Below are 24,023 nucleotides of genomic sequence, written 5' to 3'. Positions count from 1 at the left end.
AAAACAATCTCCCCCTCAACGCAGCTATCCTTGCACTACAGTGCAAGGGTGGCTATGTTGGCGCACAGCAGCAAATTTAGGGCTGGCGCAGGGGGAAACACAGGGGTGCTCCGTTTTCTAATAAATACGGTGCAGCCCTGCATTGTGAAAATGACAGTGCAAAACGCTGCCAAATTTGGCGCAGCTCCGTGCACCAGCATTTTCCATTAAGTCTGGCCTTATGTGCTAGAGATGCTGGAGGTTTTACATGACAGATCAGGTGTTTCATCAGATGCAAAAATGAGTCTTTCCATAGTCCCTGCTTCTCCTGGCTTCTTTCTCCAACTCACTCTGGCAAGTGGTCTTTATGATGTTCAAGGAAGTACAACACACTGCACCCCTTTCTGGGAACATTGCAGCTCTCCCCAATTTTTACTGCTGCCGTCGGTATTAACCAAAGGTAACAGTCTCTTCTTCCCCTATGTATACTGAAAACCTGCAGCTCGTCTAAGGTTCAATGTTTTCTAACTCTTTCTCCGATTGGGACACAAACCTTCCATTGTCTCTCTGAAATATTTCTAACTGAAAGTAAAAGAAATTCATTTGGAAGTGGCCATATTCCTGGTTCTTTTAAATAAAGCACATTAAGATCAATTTCTTTATCATTCGTTTCTGCACAATTGGATTTCAGAATCTTATTTAAGTGGGTTAGGCTCATCTTTTAAAAGGAAGTGCTGTTGCTCATCATGATCTCACATAGATGACATTCAGGTTCATGATGCCAAAAAGTAATTTCCCCACTAGATAAGCAGTGAGCTGCAGGGGAGAGGGGAGAAATGATCAAGGTTCAGGATGATCTATTCTCAAGAAGAACAGGGTCAGCGCTGATTTGCATTAGATCAGGCACTCTGTTTAGAGTGCCACAGTGATCAAAAATGTATGGGTTGGAAATCTATCCTGAGCAATTGCCCGTGGTTAAACTATTTGCAAGCATTTTAGGTGTTTGATTGACAGTAGTATGCTTGAAAACCTGAGGCTGGCATACCTTTCCAAGCCTACTACTGCCAATATTTGCGAATTCCAAAAAGTAGTAAGTTTGCACCCATTTAAGGAGTACTTCTATGGATGCAAATGTACTACTTTTATGATAAACCGATCACTGTATATACTTAAGTTCCCAATCCAAAAAGATGAACAAGTGAACCACATGAACAACCAACACAGATTTAGTAACCTCAGACTCAACTACCAAGCCGAAAATGCACTTATTTGGGGGGTGGCAGACCTCAAACACCTCCCCTGAAGTTACGTCTCTGGTTATCGGAGTAAGTAAGGATAGCACAATGACCTTTTCTAATGGCAATCCTAACAAAGTTTGTTTTGACCTTAATCAGACATAGAAGCTCTGTCTGAGAAATTAGCAAGCAGTAGTCTGACAATACCAGTGCTTAATTTGTGCTTGTTGTTTCTGGTGTGGCGCACCAGCACTTATTTTTGAGGGCCGGCACTTATTTTTCTGTCTCAAGCATTTACTGCAGACGGAGGAGGAGGAAAACGAGAAAGCTTCACAATGGGAGAAAGCAGAAAGCTGCAAAAGTGATATGAAGAGGCAGGAAGTGCTGTAAATGGATTGAAGAGGCCTGAGATGGTTTCAGGATTGCGCAGCCTCAGTATTCTAATTGCAACAGCCGTTTGTTTAAGAGTAGGGCTTTGGGCACCAGCACATTTTTATTTACAAATTAAGCACTGGACCATACGATAGGTCAAACTTGAATATGCCTGATATTAATATTTTTACCCAGTAATAGATCAGTGCCATGACCCTTATTGTGGATTGGCTGATTGATATACTGATGAAAATTTACGATGGAGTAATAATTGGAAAGCAGATTCTGACCTGTAAAATGCTCTGTTTTTCACTTTCTCACAGAAGGCGTGAAGGTGACATTGTTACCTTGACTTCTTTTGTACCAGTGGGCTATGAGGGGATTGTTTACTCCACCATTACTCACTCATCAATACTTCAAACTTGACATAACAGATGACATCACAAATGAGATCATTGATAACATTTTTCTTTTCTGACAGACAAGCAACAAGAAATATAGCATAAAGGCCTAAGACACTTAAGAGTTGAGAAAACATTAAACACGCTGAATGATACATGCAGAGTTATATAAACATGCACTAAACCGCAGCAATACACTGTGCATCACGTTCATGCAATAACATAGTATGACGTCAAAGGCTCCAGGTTATACTTGATATATTTGAGGGGTATGTAGAATGCATACTCACAGGCTGTAACCACTGTGGACCTTGCATGTCACTGGTGGTGCCATCAGTGATGTCATCAATGATATCATTTGTGAGATATATAAATACATATTCATGATGAGTGGAGGATTGTGACAAATTACCAGAGGTCCACAGTTTCAAATTGCCATTCAGTGCAGTACTAGCTCACAGCACGCAGCAGCGGAGACGGGGGAAGGCTATCACCAAGGAGAGGTCTTCCCTGCACAGCGCTACCTCAGCACAGTTTAGTTATTGTCGACTGCTCTGAGCCAGTGCAGAGGTTCGGTGCGGCATAACAATGACAGCCCACTTGTCCCCTGTGCGCTAAGGCATACCAAAAGCAAGCCCGTCTGTGCGAAGTTAAGATGATCGGCTGACAATGATGCTATTTTAAGCATCATTTTGAGCACCTCACACAGCTTGAATGGCACTAGCAGAACAAGTCATCTCTGTGGCATCGAGGCAAAGCAGAGATAAGCTCCTCTACTTAGGTAACCCGTCTATGCCCATTTCCAAATTCGTATTAAATTTCTTCTAGGCACATGAAACGTTAGCGCCTGATCCAAACCTACGCTCGATATCAGCTCCTTCTTCTGAAGGTCAGAATATGAAGTGCATCCTTGAAAATAGCCCTAATTAAAAAATTCTGTCCAGAGGCACAGATTGGAAGTTTACAATTTTCTAAACAATTTCATCTTTAGGGCAAAACAGAGGAATGACTTAAACCCAGGTTTGAGGAACCTTTAATTGTCACCTGAATTTATGTCAATTACAGCCAAAAGCCTAGGTACTAAACGTGGTGGCCGGGTAGCTATTTTGATAACAAAAAGTCATTTTTGAATGCTATGCCTATCACTGTTGGTGATTTAACATTCATGAAGACAATTTAAATGACTTCCAGATACTATTTACAGATGCTCCATAACTTAGTTCACCAGGCTACAAGCATATCTCATCGCATAATCTAATGAGTTATCAGTTCCAACTTGCTTAGTAGGTAACTAGAAATTCTACTACCAGACTGGTCCGATCACCACATTATTAAATTTAAGTTTTTACTTTAAGGTCATAAACCTAACGACCTATGCTGCAAAGCCATGATGCACTATTGGAACCAACATCTCCCAGTAGTTTTGGTACCCAGCTAATGCGTGATCTGAGTCCTCCTAGTAGCAACTCTTACCCATCGGCTAAGTATGCATAGTACCATTCCACCATTTCTGCAATTGTGGAAAGCCTAGCCCCTGGTAAGATAAAATTCTAAATCATCTCTCTGGTTCAATGATAAATTAAAAGATTTAAAGAAAATACTGAGCATGCTGAACGTATATGGAGACATTCATGAGTTGCCACTGAAAACTCAGTTTAAAAATTATTTTCACAAATATAAAATGACCATTAAAGAAACAAATTGTTCTCTCTTTGACTAACTTATTCTAAATGCTAATGACAAGCAAAAGGAGATTTTTTAAATAGCAAATCAGATTTCTGCTTTGGGCAGATCCTTAAATGGCTGCTTGTACTTTCAAACCTTTTGTGACTCAACCGGCTGAATAGTTCAAAACATTAAGATCATCTGATTTTTCATACATAGAACCTCTGCCCCAAAAGCTTACATTAGAACTGCGAAAGAATCAATAACTTCATCCTGGTATAAATTCTCATTACTCAATCTAGGCATGTCACACTGCTTTACCTATTGATCCAACTTCTGTAAAGCTCCTTTCTTCGCTGAAGGGATTTCTTGCTCCTGCATTACTTGATATTTTTAATTCCTCTCTCTCTTTGCATTGTTCCTGACACCTTCAAAATAGACACTGTTATTCTGCTTTGGAGAAAAACAGAACTTTATCCAAAATTTCCTTTTAATTATCAGCCTATTCCATTACTATCCATGGTTGCAAAAATGCTACAATCGGTTGTACGTAAAACAATCATGGTAATAATTCGAACTCAATGATCCTTTAGACTACTATTCTCAAGTAGTCTTTCACTCTAATTGAATCAATAAATTAGGGGCCAGATGTAGGAAACTGTTTGCGACTCGCAAACGGCAAAATTTGCCGTTTGCGAGTCGCAAATCGCAGTTTCCTATTCAGAAATGCATTTTGCGAGTCGGGCCCGACTCGCAAAATGCATTTCCGACTCGCAAATAGGAAGGGGTGTTCCCTTCCTATTTGCGAGTCTGAGTGGGATGCAATACCATTTGCGACCGCGTACGCGGTGGCAAATCGTATCGCAGTTACCATCCACTTCAAGTGGATGGTAACCCACTCGCAAATTGGAAGGGGTCCCCATGGGACCCCTTCCAGTTTGTGAATGGACCCCCAAAATTTTTTTCAGGGCAGCGAGTGGTCTACTGCCTGCCCTGAAAAAAAACCGAAACTAAAGGTTTCGGTTTTTTTTTTTAAGTGCATCTCGTTTTCCTTTAAGGAAAACGGGCTACACTTAAAAAAAAAAAAAACTGCTTTATTTAAAGCAGTCACGAACACGGAGGTCTGCTGACTACAGCAGGCCTCCATGTTTGCGAGTGCCTTGACTCGCTATGGGGCCGCAATTTGTGACCCACCTCATGAATATTCATGAGGTGGGTCATTGCGACCCCATAGCGAGTCGCAGTCGGTGTCTGAGACACCGTACTGCATAACATTTTGCGAGTTGCAAATAGCGAGTCGCTATGACTCGCTATTTGCAAGTCGCAAAATGTTTCGTTTCTACATCTGGCCCTAGATTTGCAGGCAGCAGTGGATAATATGCAGATGAATGCTGACAAGAGCTATCAAAATGCAGTTATACTCTTGGATCTATCTATTGTGGACCACCAGCTCCTTTTCAGCCAATGTCTTGCTATTGGTATCCAGAGCAAAGTGCATGGCTGACTTGCATCATTCTTCAACTTAGCTAGTCTTCTAATTACATTACCTCATTACCCAACTGCCTTATTGAGTGTCACATATCCTATGGAACTCGTAATACGGCTGGTGGTATATCCGTCACTTTACCGTCACTTTTGGGACGGATTAACACCTCCTCCAAAGTTGGAATAACCCCAAAAATGCTTAGGGTCTGATTTAGATTTCGGCAGGCGAGTTACTGCTTCACAAATGTGACGAATAGCCCGTTCGCCGAAATATAAATCCCACAGGATTTAATAGGATTTTTATTTTGGCGGACGGGCTATCTTTCACCGTTGTGACGGAGTAACCCATCCGCCAAAATCTAAATCAGGCCCTTAGTCATGAAATGATTGTGAGACTTGAGGCAAGAATAAGGCAGACCAGGGTATTTTGTCCCCTCCACAAACAATGGCACCTAGTGATGGATGCGCCATGTTATGGTACCTCCCTTCCTGGTGGCGGATAGGAATTCGGTCAATTTCAGAATGCAGTTCCAAACCAGGGAATAGCTATGAAAAGTCTGGGATTTAACTTGCTTGAGGGACTCCTCCAATCTTTGCCAAAGCACCCTAGCATCCAGTACCAAGGAAGACATCAAACACTGTCATAAGGTGTGTTTATAAACAAAAGTTCATTTAAGTTTCTCTGCGACTGGGACCTGGTTTTTAAGTACATTCCACATTAGTCTGGCTTTGCTAGTGGCGTAGAACACCCCCAAGTGCCCTATTATTCATAGTGTTCCATTGTCGCGACAGGCATTTGCACTACCTTCGGAGCCGGATACTGATCTTCTGGGATTTACATGGCCTGCATGGGAGGGTGCAGTGTACCAAACATTACTCACTCAAATGCCCTGATTGCTCAATTTTTAGCAGACCTATCTGCCACACCCTTACACACTGGCATACACAAAGACCAGCTTCACCCCTCACTAGAGCAACCTGGGTAACCAGTTACCTTCAAAGCGTTGTTGAAGAGCGATCCCACACTCTCGAAACAGCCATTATCCTTCTGATGGGATGAGAGCCAGTGCAGGGGTTTCGACAGTTGCTTCTCTTCTATGAAAATGTGTGTCTTGGCCTGAGCAAATGACTTGAGCACAAAGGCTGTCAGCCTGAAAGAGAAAAAACAAGACATAGAACTTTTCTGATAAATCAACAAGTTCTTTCAGGCTGTTCTAGTTCAGAGAAGGAAACTGCAAATTTGGTAAGCTGGGCCATGGACCGTAGCGCGGGGACACTCCAGTTGGAGTAACCAGGCGCTTTACAAATTTTGGTAGCATAACGTAACATAACGTAACACGACATATCATAACATAACAAGCTTCTGAGTGAAACGCTTCATAGGCACTCCGAGGGTAAAAGGAAACTTCACACTCTTGAGACATTAGGCAATTACTTATCAGTGACACCAACTATGGTGTCCTATGGTGAGACCTAAAGAGGCGTCTTCTGTGTGCTTGAGGTACTGTTTTGGCCTCTACAGGGCAGGAATGGCACCAGAACCAAGATCTACCTAATCACACTGAGTAATGAAGGATTTACTTTCTAAGGTTTGCCAAAATAGGGCGAGAGAGAGAGTTCTCCATCCTCGATCACTCCCAGTCTTGCAGTCATATAGAGGAAGGTACCTGAGTTGCTAACCATTGCTAAGTACTCACCAGGTGTTTCCCTTCCCAGGAGGGCCAAATGCACTGTAGCTGCCATTGTGGTGCTTGTAACGCAGCTGCTTTTGGTAACCTAGGGGCAAGAAGATGATCAGCACAGAACAAAGTTAGCTACGGCGTTAGCAGCTGTGTAACATATTGTCCACTCAGAAGGTGCTATATTAGGGTTAATGGAACATGTCTTCTCTGGATCTCCTTGATATGAGCACAAATGTACAACCCTCCAAGTTAAATAATAACAAACTGGATTGATAATTGCATCACTCACCACTTATAAGGTGTTCAATCGCCTTGGATTTTATTTCAGCGGTCAGTTGCCCGGTTTTGTTCAAATAATCCAGTACATAGATGTTGGGAGTTAAAAGGGCTATGTTCTGCTCTCCACAGCCAGAGGGCATCCGCAGGAGTTTGTGCAAGTTCTGAACAACGGTTCCCATAAAGTCTCCTGCAAGATGGAGAAAATTCAGAGGTGTGGTAAATCATCTTTTAGAGTCTAGTACTGCATTACACAGCCCCATCCACTTTCCAATAGGATTTCCCTGATGCACCACTTGCAATATTTTTGGAACATATTTACAATATTGTCCATCATAAAGTTTTGTTTGAGAGACGGCAGAAAAGCATCACCAAACAAGACAACTCATACAGTTCCATCAATATGTCACACGATATTGGCACTCTTTACATGATCACCCTGTTAACAGCTCATATCACATGGTGAATACAGTGGGGTTCCAGTTAATGTGTGGAGAGGCTCAGCATGGTTGTAGGCCATTCCAGGTGTCTCAAAATCTCCAGGATATAGTAGGCGGTGTCGGAATAAATGTGTGTTTGGAGGGCAGAGTGACTGCTCATGCTCTACCTGCTTAAAAAGACTGTCTGCTCATTACACTCCATCATCCCAAAGTTCATGCACAGCTCTTCTGGCAGACTCAAACCTCCATCCTCCTCCAGGGCACTGTCCTCTCTAATACTTCAACTTTTATCCGCATAGGCTCACATGGTGCACAGTTTTAAAATGGTGACGGGCTTGGCAGCACAGAACCTGGAACTGTGGTTTTCCCCAAGTTGCCCACCCATAGCATGCTCTTTTATAAACAGTGTTGAGGTGGCTTGGCTGTGTTACAAGATACTGGCTGCATATTTATTACTTTTGGTCAAAGGTTTGGACAGTGTCTCTAAAGAATATTCTTCGCTAATTAGAACAATGTTGCTTTTTAATACTTGTCGTTTTTTATATTTCTGTAATTTTTCAATTTTGAGATGACATTTTTAAGTCCAGGTGTAAGCTTTGCATACTCTTGTTTTAATTTGACTGTGCTGCAAACTATATTTAACTGAAATGTAAAATATAATTCCCAGGATGGAGGAGACCCTTAGCTCAACCAGAAGCCATGCACCAGTCGAGAGCCTTTTGACATTTGTTTGGTCAAAGCAGGATGAAAGTGTATCCCAGGCAACTGATGGGTCAATGTAGGTGCCTTCAGAATCTACAACAGGGGCAGGAAATGTGTGAGGGTCTCAACGATCACTCACCAACAATGGAGTAATACGCCCGTGAGGATCCTTCCACCATATTCTCAGGGACCTTGAGGTAAATCTTTTCCGAAACAGGGCTGTCGGCTAAAAGATAACATAAGACATGGTGTGAGACATAGGAAGTGCTTTCTGCTCTGGTGCACTGGAGGTTGGAGAGGGTAACTGAGATCACCCTGATTTGAATGTTCTCATTTACTGCTTTCTTGGCGACAATCTGATGTAGAGCCTGAAAGAACAATAAAGTCTAAACTCTGTAAATATCACGAATTAGTATTTGCAACAATTCAGATCCTTGCCCTATAGACCAATATGTGTCTGAATACATTTAGATATTGTTTAGTGCACAAATGATAAAACACTGTTTTCCATATCTACAACTGTACTTTGGGCTGGTGCCAAACAAGTAGGGGATGAACGCTTTGGATATACGGTTTAGGAGTGGGGCACTTTGTTGGGCTGTTTGGGCCATTAGTGCAATAGATAAGCAAGTTGCAGCTCAGGCTTAGGGTAAATTGGGACAACAGTATGTCAGCACTATTACTAGAATGCCAGAGGGTAATGGAAGTCAGAAACAAGTTGCATTAAGAGTTCAATGGGGTTTGGAGTACCATCATTTCAAAGGGAGCTTAATGCTGGGTTGAGATACTTTGAATAAGCTGTATGCATGCTCAGGGATGGGATTGGCAGAGGGTGGTAGAGAACAAGATTAAGGCACATTGAAAGACCTGTATGTGGCACTTAGTGGGTAAGAGATACAAAGCAGCATCAGAAATAGTTAATAACAGAAGATGCCTCTGCTGATTAGAATTGATGTACACTAATTGAGTTTTGTGTGGGTCTCAGTACTGGAACAGATGATAAGTCACAGGTCAAGAATACATTTGCAGGGATCTAACCACAAAGTATCAGGTGTAATATGGGTGAAGACTAATTATTAAACATTGGTGATGCCATCATATGTAATGAACTTACTCTTTGCACATATCAGAGCATTTTCAGTCTCTTCCTTCTCTATCCCTTCAGGCTGCAAAAAAGAAAACAACACACAAGGTAGAAAACCAATATCTTCTTCAGGGAGAAAAGGAACATTGGGAAAAACTAGGAAGGCAGTGGCAGGAAATACTGGTTTGTATCTAGGAGGTCTCATGCAAGAATTGTATGCCAGATAAAGGGAAAATTCCAATGAAATAAGGGTCAGAAGCAAACACGACCCCTACATTACCTCCACCAGAAGAGATTTGATGACTGTATCTTTCCTCTGCACATCGTGGGCAACAATGAGGTTCCCACACAGGCCTTCTGCTTTCACTGTCTCAGCGCTAACTGTGAAATTCACCTCACCTAAAATAAGTAGCAACAGAAAAGATCATGGAGACAAAGAGAAGGAGCAAACATCAAAATGTATTCCTCTATCCCCAAGCCAAGGTTTGAGACTCATTTAAGAGCACACATAGTTTAATTGTGTTCAGTTAAGTTACTTAGGAGTTTGTTAGCTATATGGGAAGGTCTCCATAATGGCCACTCTAGGTCATAGCGGAGAGATGAAAATCTCTCTTCCAGCAGGAATTTCTCAGTTCCACTGCAAATTACCTTTACAGTAAGAAGCAGAAGGTCCTCTGATGGAGACCCTTAGGTCTATTGCATTGGAAAAATCTGCAATTCACAAAATGTCACGGTTTGAGAATGCACAATACCTTTTTACAATGTAAAAGAAAAGTCCTTTTGGAAAGTGAGTCCAACTTGTAAAAGCGGGTTTGTCCTCGCAGCCCTTTCTAACCTGTAAACAGGAAGCAACATAAAAAGGGCACCCTGCTCCTACATGTAAGTTGCCATGAGATATAGCAGTGGTTTTTGACCGCAGCTGTCACCATATATCTTTGATCAGATACCCAATTTGCAAATGGGATAATTGAGCTTCCATAATGTTTCCCCAGCATGACTTTTTTTTTTTTTGTAACACATGTTCCTGTAATAGGCACGGGCTGCTTTTAACAAAACATGCTGACATGCTGGGAATGCAAATGCAAGGAGTTCAGGTCTGTTCTCCCTCACAGGCCTCTGGATCTGGGTTCATAGTCATTCATAGAGGGAGGCAAAAGCCAACTTGACTCAATAATATTCCCAAGGCAGTGGGATTTGCAGTCCTTTAGGAGTATGCATTTGATATGATTAGTAGCTGAGTAACATTGAAAAAGATGCGGAATTTATGCTCCCTACTTGCCACCCGCCCTTTGATACATGAGGCCCTTGGTTATCACTATCAGGAAAATGCTCAGAAGATGCAATGCAATATTTTTTCAGTAGAGTGAAGATCAGTCGCCTTATCTGTGCTACTCTAATGGGATCTTTTCTATCCCCTTCAAGAGCTCTTCAAACAGGAGGTATCAGGTTCGATGCAGGGAAAAGTTGCAAGTTTGTCTTTTCTACTGGGATATTTTTATCAGTGCCAGAACCTCTCTGTCAAGCGGCAAGACACACCAGGGAAGGTAACTGATGCTATGACAGCCCGATCAAAGGTTGTATTTTAAGTTATCCTTACCGAGGGCTTTTAGAGTTACATCCCAGGAGACAGTGATCCTCTTGTTGGCAGGAACGCAGTATCCCTCCTCCTCCTTTGCGGTAGGTTCTACATGGTAATCTTCTGATTTATCTAGTGTGATGCTTACCTATGAAAATAAAGACAACGGTGGCACATATGCATCATCCTTAAAGAGCGCACCCCTCGTAACCTCCAAATTAATCCCTGAGACCTGAATTTAAAAAATCCTGAACTAAAAACACCCCTCCACTAATCCTGGGTTCCAGAGCAGTAGCACCTGGTGTAAAGCGCTATAAAGTCTCTCCAGGGTAGTAAGGTGCTACACAGGTACAAGTACAATTTATAGTCCACACTAATATCATAACACTCAGCAGTCAGATGATCAGACTGCATAATACATTTACTGCTTGGTACTCTTACACTCACATAGGACAAAGCGGATAAGGCTCATATCCTTCATCCAGTACTATACCAGTCCACACTATGAGGGTCATTCTGACCCTGGCGGCCGGTGGCCGCCAGGGCCACCGACCACGGGAGCACCGCCAACAGGCTGGCAGTGCTCCAACGAGCATTCTGACCGCGGCGGTTCAGCCGCGGTCAGAAGCGGAAAGTCAGCGGTCTCCCGCCGACTTTCCGCTGCTCGTGTGAATCCTCCATGGCTGCGGAGCGCGCTCCGCAGCCATGAGGATTCCGACCCCCCCTACCGCCATCCTGTTCATGGCGGGAAAGCCGCCATGAACAGGATGGCGGTAGGGGGGGGTCGCGGGGCCCCTGGGGGCCCCTGCCGTGCCCATGCCAATGGCATGGGCACGGCAGGGGCCCCCGTAAGAGGGCCCCGCAAAGTATTTCAGTGTCTGCCTTGCAGACACTGAAATACGCGACGGGTGCCACTGCACCCGTCGCACCTTCCCACTCCGCCGGCTCGATTACGAGCCGGCATCCTCGTGGGAAGGTCGTTTTCCCCTGGGCTGGCGGGCGGTTTTTCAGCAACCGCCCGCCAGCCCAGGGGAAAACTTGTAATACCCGCCACGGTCTTTTGACCGCGGCGCGGTATTTCGGAGGGGGGAATTCTGGCGGGCGGCCTCCGCCGCCCGCCAACATTGGAATGACCCCCTATATCTCGCCCATTAGCATCTGATAAGGCATGGAATAATTGAAGAGATGGACACATGCAGCTGGCCAAGGGAGGCCTTTAATTTAGTCTCCCACTGCATTGCCTCCACCATTTATCCCTTAAACTACGACTGCTCAGGACCATAAACTTTAAACAGAATATCTCAAAAACAACAACCCAGCGTAGTATCCAGATAAGTGGACAATGAATGTAAGAAATTCCAAAAAGGGACCTGCAGAGCAGCTCAAAGTGACCCATTTACTAAAGCACAAACTGTTGGCCTGTCTCCCACACTTCTTCAACCATCTTTCTGCTAAGTGTCTGGTAACATGATAATCTCACCAAAAATGCCCTTTATGCATGACTTGGAAATACTTCACTCACAGGATCAAAACAAAGACACCACACTTCAAACCACAAACCCTACAGAGTGTAGCATGCTACTCATGTAGGTAAGCGCTTCAGAGCTCCACATAAGATTAGCAGGCGCTATATAAATGTTGTGTAATATTATGCTACCATGTCACCCTCAATTGAAAACTCAACTGAGGTGGGTAGATAGCCACAATTATGTGTGGAAACAACCCTACCATTTAAGATGTGATGTCAACGAAGGTATGTTCCAATCAGCAATACTAATTTGACACTTGCCATGCTCAGGGACACACCCCAAGGCTGTCTGTTTCATGATATGTACTATATATAACCAACAGCTTCTGTGTATATTAACTATACACCTCCCTTATGTATACTTAGGTTTCGATCAGTCTCAGATTTTTTTGCTTCTTAAATTCTTTAAATTGTTTACATCCCTGGCATTTCTAGAGATTGGCAAAGAACAGAATATAGGTTTGTACTAGCAGTCCAATATATTGCAGCATATGCCAAAGATTTGTGGTATCTTCCACTTTTCCTCATTAAGGTATGAAGAAATAAACATAAAAAAGACTCACACGTATGCACCTGTCCAGGTAGTTGAAGACGGTGACCTTGAGTCTGAAGGCCTCACCACGAATGACGGAGTACGGAAGGGTCATGTCTGTGAAGAAGGGCTGGAAGGCATTCAGGGAAGTGGTTGGGGAGAGGCCAAAGCCTGTGTCTGGCGCCAGGCAGAACGCGCTGGCTTTCCACTCAGTGATGGTGTCTGGGATGGTGCATGGGAGCTCCACATTCCCTGTGTCACTGGTAAGGCAATGTAAAAAGGAAGAATAATTAAAATATGATTCTCAAAAGTATTTGTGAGACAGCCCATATTTCTGATGTATAGAGTATAAGGTACAGGGGCGGCTCCTCCGCTATGGTGGAGGAGTGTCCACCCCACCCCCCAGAACCCCACAAGCAGCAGTAGCTGCCAAACATTTACAGTAAAACCATAATAAACTATGTTTATTATGGTTTTACTGTAAAAGGGGAGGGGCCATGGGGCATGATAGGGACAGAGGGGGAGTAGTGCACATGTATGTTTGGCCGTTTGTCTAAGGCCGGCCAAACATACATGCGCACTAGCCTCTCTCCAACCCAGCACTGCGTTGCTGAGTTGAAGACAACAGGCTGAGATTCTCACTCTGCATCTAAGCGCCTTGACTGTGCGCTCCGTCAAATCCTAATGTTGCTTTCATGCTGCCAGCAGCTTGAAAGCAGCGTTAGCATTGGACGCGAAGCAGGCTGGGAGCCTGTGCCTGTAGTGGAGGACCGGAGCGGGTCGGAGCAGTGCAAAAGGTACGTTTATTTTAATTATTATTGTTTTGTTGTTGTTCCCCCATCATGCTCCGCACCACCCCTTTTCCCTTCCACAAGCCACAACCGATAAGGTAAGCACAAAACCTTAACAATGAAAGCTACTGGAGTGGCAATATAAACATCTACACAATAGCTGAAGAAGGCAGAAGTTCTCTCTTTAAAAGTTATCCCTCACTCCTTGCCTTGCAAGCAGCACCCGAGGTTGTCTTCATAAGGCATCACTAACAACAAATAAAGCTGGCAATTCAAGTTTCTTCATCCATCCTTGACTAGAGAAATTAAGACTGTCTTTCTCTCTCTCTCTCACACTCACCATCATTATTACAGGCTTTCCTCATCCTGCTTCTTCAGGATACCACCACAAGCAGAACCACATAATGCCTCAATTCTAGGATAAAACTTGTAATAGGCGATGATGATCTCACACAGTAACTTCTGTCTTCTTCAGTGTTGGTTTTTGATATGTGTGATAATTATTGGACATGAAACCATGGAACTTATTATGGAGGCCTGGTTGTATTCATTTTCCGGTGAACCAGGGTATGAGGACATCGAGGTAGGACGGGGTGGGTGTGAGTGATATTGAAGGAGTGGTTAACTCAAGGGGGTCATTTGGGCCACCAGAAGGTGCGGCTATAAGAAATGGTGTTGGGGAAGGTGTTACAGGTGCCAGCGTCTATACAAGCCCTGAAGACCAGCTTACCTTCTTGCGGCTGCATCAGATACTGGCTAAGATTCTCAGTTTTAGAGATTGACTAACGTTGTTTGTTTGGCATCCTGTTTTGATGATTGCACCTCACATCTGATTGTGCAGGTGACATTCATTATCTTACTTCTGTAGTTTGTGGCCATTTTAAGGACAGCATGTATATATCCCCGCAAACATCAACATGTATTCCTGCACCACAACAGATTGTATAAATTGAAATGAATAAATTACCTGAAAAGATCTCTTTATTCTCATCCTTGGAAATCCAGGGGTTATGGTGGGGTTTTTATCTTGGTAACATCTTTTTAGGACTTTTGTATTTATGGTTTTAATTTTGTATGATTTTCTTATAACAAAACTAATACAAGTTTGATTATTTTGTTAAACAGCTCTTCTGGTGGTTTCCCTCTCATGTAAATGTTATCCTGTGATATATATGATGTACCAGTTGAAAAGAGATGTGGGCTCAATTGACTCAATTGCTGCCTTTAAGCACATTTTGCAAAGGGTCAGATTTAAAGAGAAAGATATATTTTATAAATTGGGAGCTGTGCCTAAGTAACCAATGCATTTATCTGATACCCCGCATTGTGTATAGTTCCTCATCAAACATCGGGTGTTCTGCAGATTTTTCCCTGGCCAAGCGTGGCTCAGGCAATGCTTCAGAGGACAAATAGGAAAGAGCTGAGGATGCTGGGAATGTCCTCGACCAGGAACATGAAAGAGCTGACTGAGGGATTGGAGGAAAAGGGGTACTGATTTGTGTTGTGGGACTATTGAACTTTTCTTTTATTGAAGAACCTTTGTGGCCAGTAAAGAGATACTTTGCATTACCACCGTCTCACTCCCAACCTTTCAGGTGGATCCTAAGATGTTGTAAGGCTCTAGATGACAGGTGAAAAAGAAAATATTTTACTTACTCAGTGGTCTTCAGATCCCATATCCAGGTCTCTGGGAAGTAGCTGCGAACGGTCTCTACCGCCGATTCTTTGAACGCGCCAGCTTTAGCATGCTTTCGCGTTAACACAATTGGTCTGTGTGCTGTGAAAACAAAGAACTTTCGGCATACAAGCATATTTGAGTAACAAAGGACATTATACGTTTTAACTGGGAACACAACAATATTTCATCCTGGAAAAATAACTGTGGGTTTCTGAAATCTTTTTACACACAATTCCCTGATAAATTCAATATTTGGTTTCAGACAACGCCTCTGTATAGTCATCACCAGTTCTATGTAAGCCTTTTGTAGATAATCCAAATTTGTCTTAATATATGGCATGAGGAACCCGCTGTCATATTTAGTAAGCTTTTCAGAAATCATTAAAGAGTTCTGTGACCAAAAAGGGAACAACAAAAGGAATGAGGAATGGGGAAAGAGGTTGAACTCATCATAAGGAGTATCTTACTCTTAATATTTTTTGGGTCATTACACTTCTCCCATTTTCAATTTTTAATCTGTGGTTTCTAATGAAAGATACAATCTCTGCAGATGTGCACAAAAGTTGGACGCTGTACTGTGAAAGTAAAAATGACAGAAATTCTTCGAAGCTGTTTAAAAATATATAACAAGCTATTAAATATGATACTTTAAAAAGCGGTCGTAGTTTACAATAGGCTGCACGAGAGAGATACGTTCTTCAAATGAACTTTCCGAATAAAATAAAAAAAATGCTGCCATAAATGACTCCTAATTAACTGAAACTGCATAGGAAAAAGCAGCTGAAGAGAGTGCTCTTTACACCATCAGATGAATCTGGCAGAGGTGTTTGATGTCACAACTCAAGTGTAATAACTTATTACAGTAGAGTAGTGATGACATTATCTTGTTACAACTGATGTTGCGATGCCCTAGCTTGGCTAGAAGAAAAAATCAAAGACAGGCTTTATAAAGTTCTTTCACCCTTCTTTTAGTACTGTAAAGAGCAAGCGTTACTACCACACTATATAACATGTTACTTTTTTTTTTACTTTGTACAGAAAGAGGGATAATTTTTCCCCCACCAGAATTTCAATTCATGACAGGCAATTACAACATTAGATGCAAGCACTAAGGATTTAACTAAAGTTTGCCATTATAAATGCCACATTCTGTAACATTACAGTCTGTAGATAGACACATTATCAACCCTCTGTAGTGCAGTCCAGCAACTGTGTGTTTGTAAAAGTCAAATGGTACATGGCACAAACCTCTGCTGGTCAAGGAGCTCTTTTCTGGGGTTTCCTGAGAGTGGGACCTTCCAGACCTGGGGGCACCTTTCCTCTCTGCGTGTTCCTACCTCTTTAAAATGTTGCACGGGGTTTCCATTGAGAGATTTCCTCTGAGCAGGTGTGGGACTACTGGGTTGGAGTAGTTTGCCTTCTTGCATGTTTAGTGTCCTGAAAAGGCCCCTTCATCTAGAAGAACTCCGTGGTTTCTGTTTTTTTACGTATTCACTGAAACTGTGTAGTAAAGTGGTGTTTGTTATTTGGATAGTTCTGTATGTGAACTGGCTTGTCTCATGCCTGGAGCTGGAGCAGGGCTGGCACTTGACACGAAGTTAGCCAGCTGTATGAGTGTCAAGACTTTTCTTAACTTGTGCGGGTGTTTCTGGTACTCAACACCAGCACATATTTTACAACACCTGCAGTTACTTATCAAAGTCCATCACATAGTGGCACTGTCTGCCCCTTTTTGAGCAGAACAAATCAGTAAAGTAATAAATAAAAAGCAATATACAAAAAAAATAAGAATAATTGTGAACTTCCAGGACACTCGTACATCATTACATGGCCTGCAAAAGTCCACAATGAAATACTTATTAGGCCTGGTTGGAGTTCGCAGAGTTCTGCAAAGTGCCCCAAAAACTCGGCCGCGCTACACGGAGTTCGTAAGCGGGGAGTGCATTAGGTTGCACCATTCAAGCTGATTTTTAGCACTGGGTGTTTGTCCCGTGCTGTAAGATCAGCGCAAATGGCATCACACGCAGCGCAAAAGGGCGCTTCATCTTTTCCGCTGCTCGAGTAGATTTTCTACTTGACCGGCAGCTTCCTCAACGCGAACGGAAGGTTCCTCAGCGCAAGCGGTAGCGACCATCCGTGACTGACAGCGTTGAGAAATCTCACCGGAAAGTGGTCCAGAGTAAGATTTTCCGCGCTCGCGGTCGCCATCTTAACATGGCAAAAAACTCCGCTTCGTGGAGTTTTTCACAGCTCCGTGCTCTAAGCGGAGCGAGGAGTGGGAAAAACTCTGCAAACTCCACTAGCGGAGCAGAGTTGACTGCCCACCGCTAATAATTATATGAATGTGATCACTAGACGGTAATGCAGGCACTGGCATTTAGAAACAGTGGTAGGAGTTGTGTGCAGTGACAGCCGCAGCAGAAATTGCTTGGACCCTGGTGCTTATAGTTATTTTTTGACAAATTAAGCACTGAGAGGGCCAAATTTCAAAAATCACAAAAGCCTCATAATACAGCATGTCACACCCACACTACTGGTTATCCTGCTGAAACTACCAGAAATCAGACTCTGAAGGTTGGCAAAGCCTCGAGGCCAGGGTGTTTTTAAGTAATGAACTTGAAGGGGCCAATAATAAGGGAACGTGTTATGGAAATGTGTATCACGTGAAACATAACATAAAAAATGCCTCAAAATTGCATTTCTGTGATATTTGGGCAACACTCTTAGACAAATTGCAACATGGCATCCTGGTAGGTGAGTATGGCAAGTCATAATTCTAGGAGAGTTCCCCAAGCAGCCTGGACAATGCCCATCATAGGCAGGTTTTTATTGTTCCAATATTCCATCCTAGTGAAGTGGGAATCATTGGTTAAAAGTAGGGAAGGAACCAAGTCAGAAGAGTGAGCACTTGCATGCAACTCGACAACTTTGAGTTGCATTGTCATTGTGTGATTTGCAATTGCAGGTGCCAAGGGTGCTTGTAATCGCGAGCTTGACCTCCTACGTAATTCTCCAGATGGTCAGAGCTCACCTCTGGACATCCTGTCCCACCCCGACATGTTTAAATGTGTTCATTGTTTTAGAGTCCCACTGCCCCGGGATTAGATCATCAGGGTTCCTAACTGAAGTGATGGTTCAGGTGCATCAACAGAGCAGTCTTGATATGTCAATGTCTTAAGCACAATGAGTTGTTGCAGGTCGGAGTTGAGACTTGGGCACACAAAAGGTTTTTTGCAACCTTCAATAGGTTTTATGGCAAACCCACAAACTTTACAGGATTAGGCTTTACCCCATGTGCATAGAGTAACTTAGACACTTCCAGAGAAATACTCTGCATGCATTTTTAACTGAGTTAGAATAAAGTTAAAATTAATTAAAATGATCTCACAAATGCGGAAAACGTTTTGATTGGGTGAATGTAAAGGTAAACTGGGAAACTTTGTAACTTTCCCTAGGGGTAAAAATCTGCACCTTTGCAAAACCTTTTCTGCAAAAAAAAAAAAAAACATTTTCCACACCTCTAGTCAGTTCGGACTCCACTCATTAGAACTAAGTATGTAGCCAGGGCTGGCGTACATTAGCATAGTTGTGACCACTGCAATCATATGGTAGGGGGTTTTGCAAATGATAATTGTAGTGCACATAAAGAGGCGTGCCAGTTGCTCCCGATCTACAATAAGGACCTGATTTAGAGTTTGCGGAAGGACTTCTCCGTAACAAACATCGACGGATATCCTGTCCACTGCATCACGATTTCTATAGGCTACAATGGAATTTTAATATGGCAGATGGGATATCAATCACATTTGTGATGGAGTAACCTCTTTCATCAAACTCTAAATTAGGCTATAGATTTCACATATGATAAATTACACTCTTACCTCCATCATACTCTGTTGATATTTCAATACACAGATATTTCTGGTGCCTTACCTAGACGTTGAGGCACAACGGTGGGGGTACACAAACGTGGCTTTCGGAATTCACCATTGGTCACCACCTTCAAACCCATTCCCTAAAAACAGAAGACATATCATTTAGTTAAACCATTTAGAATGAGAACACCACACTTAGGAGGACTGACTTCAAAAACAACAGGCTCTCATGAACAAAACCTTGCACTTAGTGAAGTGAATCCAAGCTGTGCACACCCCATGGATGTCATTACCTGTGGTGACATTGTGCACTCTATTAGGTGAGCCATTGCATTCGTCTTCCCTGGTGACATCTTATATTCTGCAATGAGAATCCCGGTTGAGACCTCTAAGTGGATTTTCATGACTTTTGGTGCCATTTTGCAGTAAGGAGTTGAATCCCACTTGTATTCCTCATGGATTTCGAGATCTCTGTCCACACCCAGCAAGCAGTGACGTGGAAGAAGAAACATCAAATGGATTCCAATCAGAGGAAAAGGTGGTGACAAGTGGGACAGCACACCAATCTGTAGCCCATATTTATACTTTTTTAGCACTGCATTTGCATCATGTTTTGACGCAAAAGCGGCGCAAACGTACAAAATACAATTGTATTTTGTACGTTTGTGCTGCATTTGCGTCAAAAAGCGGCACAAATACAACGCTAAAAAAGTATACATATGGGCCTATATGTGATCCATGCTTAATTACACGTGATAGGTGTATACATTTGGAAGGGCCACTGGTATTTTGCAATTATGCATTAGCTGCAGATTCCAAATTGTTTGTAGCTCAAAGGAATCAACGTTACTAAAATACAACAACACGTTTCTTTTCACTGGAAAGCCTTTTGCCAAGGTTGACTGGTCACCTTTCAGTTGGTTATTGCTGTATTTGGGTCGTCAATTGGTACTAATAAGGTAGAGTCTTTTGCAGACTGTGTCTAAAAATGGAACACTAATGAAGTAATACAATCACAAAATTTGCGAGGTCATGCAGCATAATATGCCTTTTTGCTGCATAATTCCTTATTTAGCTGCAATTCCTATTTCTGGCGCTAACTGGAGAGTCTGGCACATTTGCACACTTGATACCCCTCCCCCAGACATTTCAACAGTACAAACCTGGAAATAGGTTCATGTGCAGATGACCCAGAGCTGAGGAACTGTGCAAACACTGACTGCCTCATTTTTACCTCATTTCTCCTGGAAAAACAATGTGCAACTTGGAATACCACGATTTTCCTGCACCTCTGATACACAGGGGTTCAGCAATTCTGGGTGCATGAAAGATACATCAGTATGCCAGAATGAGGAACTTGGTGCAGAAAGATCCTGGATTTCTAAACTCTGAGAGTTCAGGAACTAAATCCTACCAGACAGAAGAAGGCAATGGGCCGCATTATGAGTTGGGCAGTTTAACCGCCACAACCTCAATTCGGCACGGGTGAGACAGCTATCAAGCCAAAGGCCTCATCCCTATTGTATTACGATGTTTCCATAGGGCTAACAGTATTACGAAGTTTTAGACGGTCAGCACATTGGAAACAGTGCAGCGGCATTGGCCTCAACTCCAGTAGGGAGCCAAGGTCAATGCCGTCACACCCAACACCCTTAGAATGCCCACTGGCAGCAATAGCAGACAGTGCACATTCCAAGGGTGCTGGCAGGGGGCCCCCAGCACAGGGTATCCATCAGCCTTTTCGTGGCAGAGACCCTGCCAGGAAGAGGATGGTGGAAAGCAAAGCTGTGATCAGCATGACAGTGCCAAACTCGGCACCGCTGTGGCTGACCATAACTTTGACCGCCGCCAACCCATCGGGAGCCATCCGGCTGACAAAGCAGTCTCCTGGTAGTCTGACTGCCAGGATTGTAATCCGGTGGTTGAATCAACAGGATTGAGGCTGTCCGACCAACATCACGGTCCTGTGGACCGCCAAACTTGTAATTAGGCCCTATGTCTGATCTCCTCCATTTAGCTAAAGAAAGTGCTGAGACTACAGAATGAAGTATAGAATTGTTAGGTGGAGGCAGGAGGAGGTGCAACCAATGATAATATTAATAAGTTGTGTTAACGCATTCTGCCTATTATGGCAGCCAAGTCTGTATAATGGTAAAAAGAGAATGGATTTAATGAAGATAAAGGCTGCCACCATGCTACAAGGTTTGTACCAGAAGCTGTCAAGGGCACTCAAGAATTTATTAACATACAATAGGTGAATTCAGGACAGCTGTCCAGGACCTAGTGATTTACTATAGAGGTAAGACCCTCCTGACTGGTCTATGCAAGAACACAATCACCACATCTCAAGGTCACCAAACATTGTGTAGCATTCATGGTTTCCAAAATCCCAGTCATATCTCCCCTACCCAAAAGAAAAACTCAACTGGTGACCATTACAAACATACAGCAACTTCAGAATAGCCAGCATAGCTTCTAAGGCTCTACATTCCGGATTTCCATTATACCTTAGGGGCTATTCGCACACCACTGAAAGAGAGAGAGGCTGACATAAAGCAAATCAAGTCTCCTGGAGGTTCATTAAAGAAAAGCAAAACTCTAATCCAAACTTTCTCTTCTGTATATCCAAGAATATGGAACCAGAACCCTGAATCCATCAATCTTAGCTCAAATTCCCTCACTTTCAGGAAATATGGCTCAAGTGTCAGAAGTCCATCTAACAGATTAGTTTGTGTCCCATTGTCAGAGTCACCAGATCCTCGGGGTCTGTGCACGTTACCAACATGTCCACCACTGAACAGCTCCAAGACTCTGATAGATAAATCACAGAGAATGAGAGAGCTCAAGAGGGGATTAGGAAGGGAACAGCTGGGAAGGAGACCTATAGTAAGAAAAAGGTTAGAACACACAATATGAAAATTATATCTCCTGAAATCAATACTAGACTATGATTCTAAGCCTAGTCACTCTGAAAACATGAACAATCTAAGAGTTAAGTTTAAAATGACTAAGTTTCAAGATGGCCGGATACCTGTAAGGGAATCAAGATGAATTAAATGAAAACTTTCTTATTCAAGTACTTTCCTTTGCATGAGAATCAGAAAAAACATTCCGACTAAATTTTAAACCAGTCATATAAATCCTGTTTTGAGAATGTATACTAGGACCATGCAATATTGCATCTAGAAACTCTGGCCTTCTGTGTACTCTTAAAATGTTTCAACACAAATTGCGCATATTGCAGATATATATATATATATATATAGTAAACACCATAAAAGGATTGTGCACCATGAATAACACAATATGGATTCAGGAAACAAATCACATAACTTGTCAACTCGAATATTACATAATAAATATCTTAGAATAGTGGCATACAATAAACAACATGAAATAAACTCAAGGAGAAAATCGTGCTTCTTGCCGATTTGAGTGTCACCATGTAAAATACCAAGAAATGGTAGCACGCAATGAATATCAAAGTCAAATCATCATTAATTGAATCGCGTGTCTTGCCGATTCGTAAAACACGATGTAAATGTCAAGAAATAACAGCTCACAATAAATAACAAGATCAAAGTACAATTAAATGAAACGCGCTTCTTTTGCTGATTCTTAAGCCACCATGTAAATGTCAAGAAATGGTAGCGCGCAATGAACAACAAAGTTAAATCCTCATGAAACGGGTTGCGCTTCTTGCCAATTCGTAAAACATCGTGTAAATGTCAAGAAATAGTAGCGCGCAATGGACACCAATGTTTAAACACCATAAAATGAATCGCGCGTCTTGCCGATTCTTAAGCCACCATGCCAATGTCAAGAAATGGTAGCACGCAATGAATAACAAAGTCAAACCTTTATGAAACAAATTGTGCGTCTTGCCTATTTGTAAACTACCATATAAATGTTAAGAAATGGTAACGCACAAGTAATCTGTTACTCATTTAAAAATTAAACCAAGAATATGAAAATTCTCAATAACGGTGTCGGAACAGTCCAACCACCGTCTTACCGCCTGGAACAATGATCACCAATGAAGGATGAAGGGCAGAAGACTGGAAGATCCAAATATGCCGCCGGGACAGGAGCTCAGGAAGAAGCTGCTGCTCTGCACCGGGACCTCTGAATAGTGAGCACTGGGAGTTGGGCTGGCTCTCTTTTATAGAGTCTTGGCCCAGCCCAGAACCACGCCCAGGCATGTTGCAGGGAAAGTCTCTGGAAGGCCCTGGAAAGGGGCCACACCCTAACACACTCTGAAAACCTGCGGCAATACATTGCAAAGGAACAGTATTTGTAAGCATATTAAAAATATGTTTTCAGGATTGAACTCTGCAATGCAAAAGGTTAAACCACAACATATCAGCACAATGCATAAATTACGTTGTTTTGAGAGTGCTGGGTTTTTGCATTTTTGTCGCCAATACAGCGCCTGCTGCTCTGGTGTTGACACCCATCCCTTCCTTGTACTGTTTCTCCCCATCTCTGCTCCACATTCTGCGGATCACCACCATCTCAAACAATTCAAATGTGCTGTTGCTTTGGGTAATGCTGTTGTTCTTTTTTTAAATTACATTGCACTCATTGCTAAATTTAAAGTATGCCCTTGTGGATAATTTCAAGACCTAAAAACACCACAAATAAAGAAATAAATGGATACATATCTACATACATACATACATAAATATTGAAGCATTCATATACATAAGGAGAATGGACATA

The 24,023-nt window shown here is 42.6% G+C and overlaps 1 protein-coding gene across 1 annotated transcript in view; it reads right to left on the bottom strand.

Annotated features, from left to right (window-relative positions):
* Positions 1–24,023, bottom strand: part of LOC138303636 (alpha-2-macroglobulin-like) — a 133,922-nt gene that overhangs the window by 37,232 nt on the left and 72,667 nt on the right. Inside the window, exons 17-26 of the mRNA XM_069242933.1 lie at positions 19,360–19,441; positions 15,405–15,525; positions 12,989–13,217; positions 10,919–11,045; positions 9,602–9,720; positions 9,352–9,403; positions 8,377–8,463; positions 7,109–7,285; positions 6,835–6,913; positions 6,132–6,288 (exon numbers count right to left, since the gene is read on the bottom strand). Of these exons, the coding sequence (XP_069099034.1) occupies positions 6,132–6,288; positions 6,835–6,913; positions 7,109–7,285; positions 8,377–8,463; positions 9,352–9,403; positions 9,602–9,720; positions 10,919–11,045; positions 12,989–13,217; positions 15,405–15,525; positions 19,360–19,441 (1,230 nt within the window). The remainder of the gene's footprint in view (positions 1–6,131; positions 6,289–6,834; positions 6,914–7,108; positions 7,286–8,376; positions 8,464–9,351; positions 9,404–9,601; positions 9,721–10,918; positions 11,046–12,988; positions 13,218–15,404; positions 15,526–19,359; positions 19,442–24,023) is intronic.

This window comes from Pleurodeles waltl, chromosome 7, assembly GCF_031143425.1.
Source record: "Pleurodeles waltl isolate 20211129_DDA chromosome 7, aPleWal1.hap1.20221129, whole genome shotgun sequence".
Classification (NCBI taxonomy): Eukaryota; Metazoa; Chordata; class Amphibia; order Caudata; family Salamandridae; genus Pleurodeles; species Pleurodeles waltl.
The sequence above is the reverse complement of the archived record's forward strand: the minus strand, read 5'-3'. Positions and strand labels throughout refer to the sequence as shown.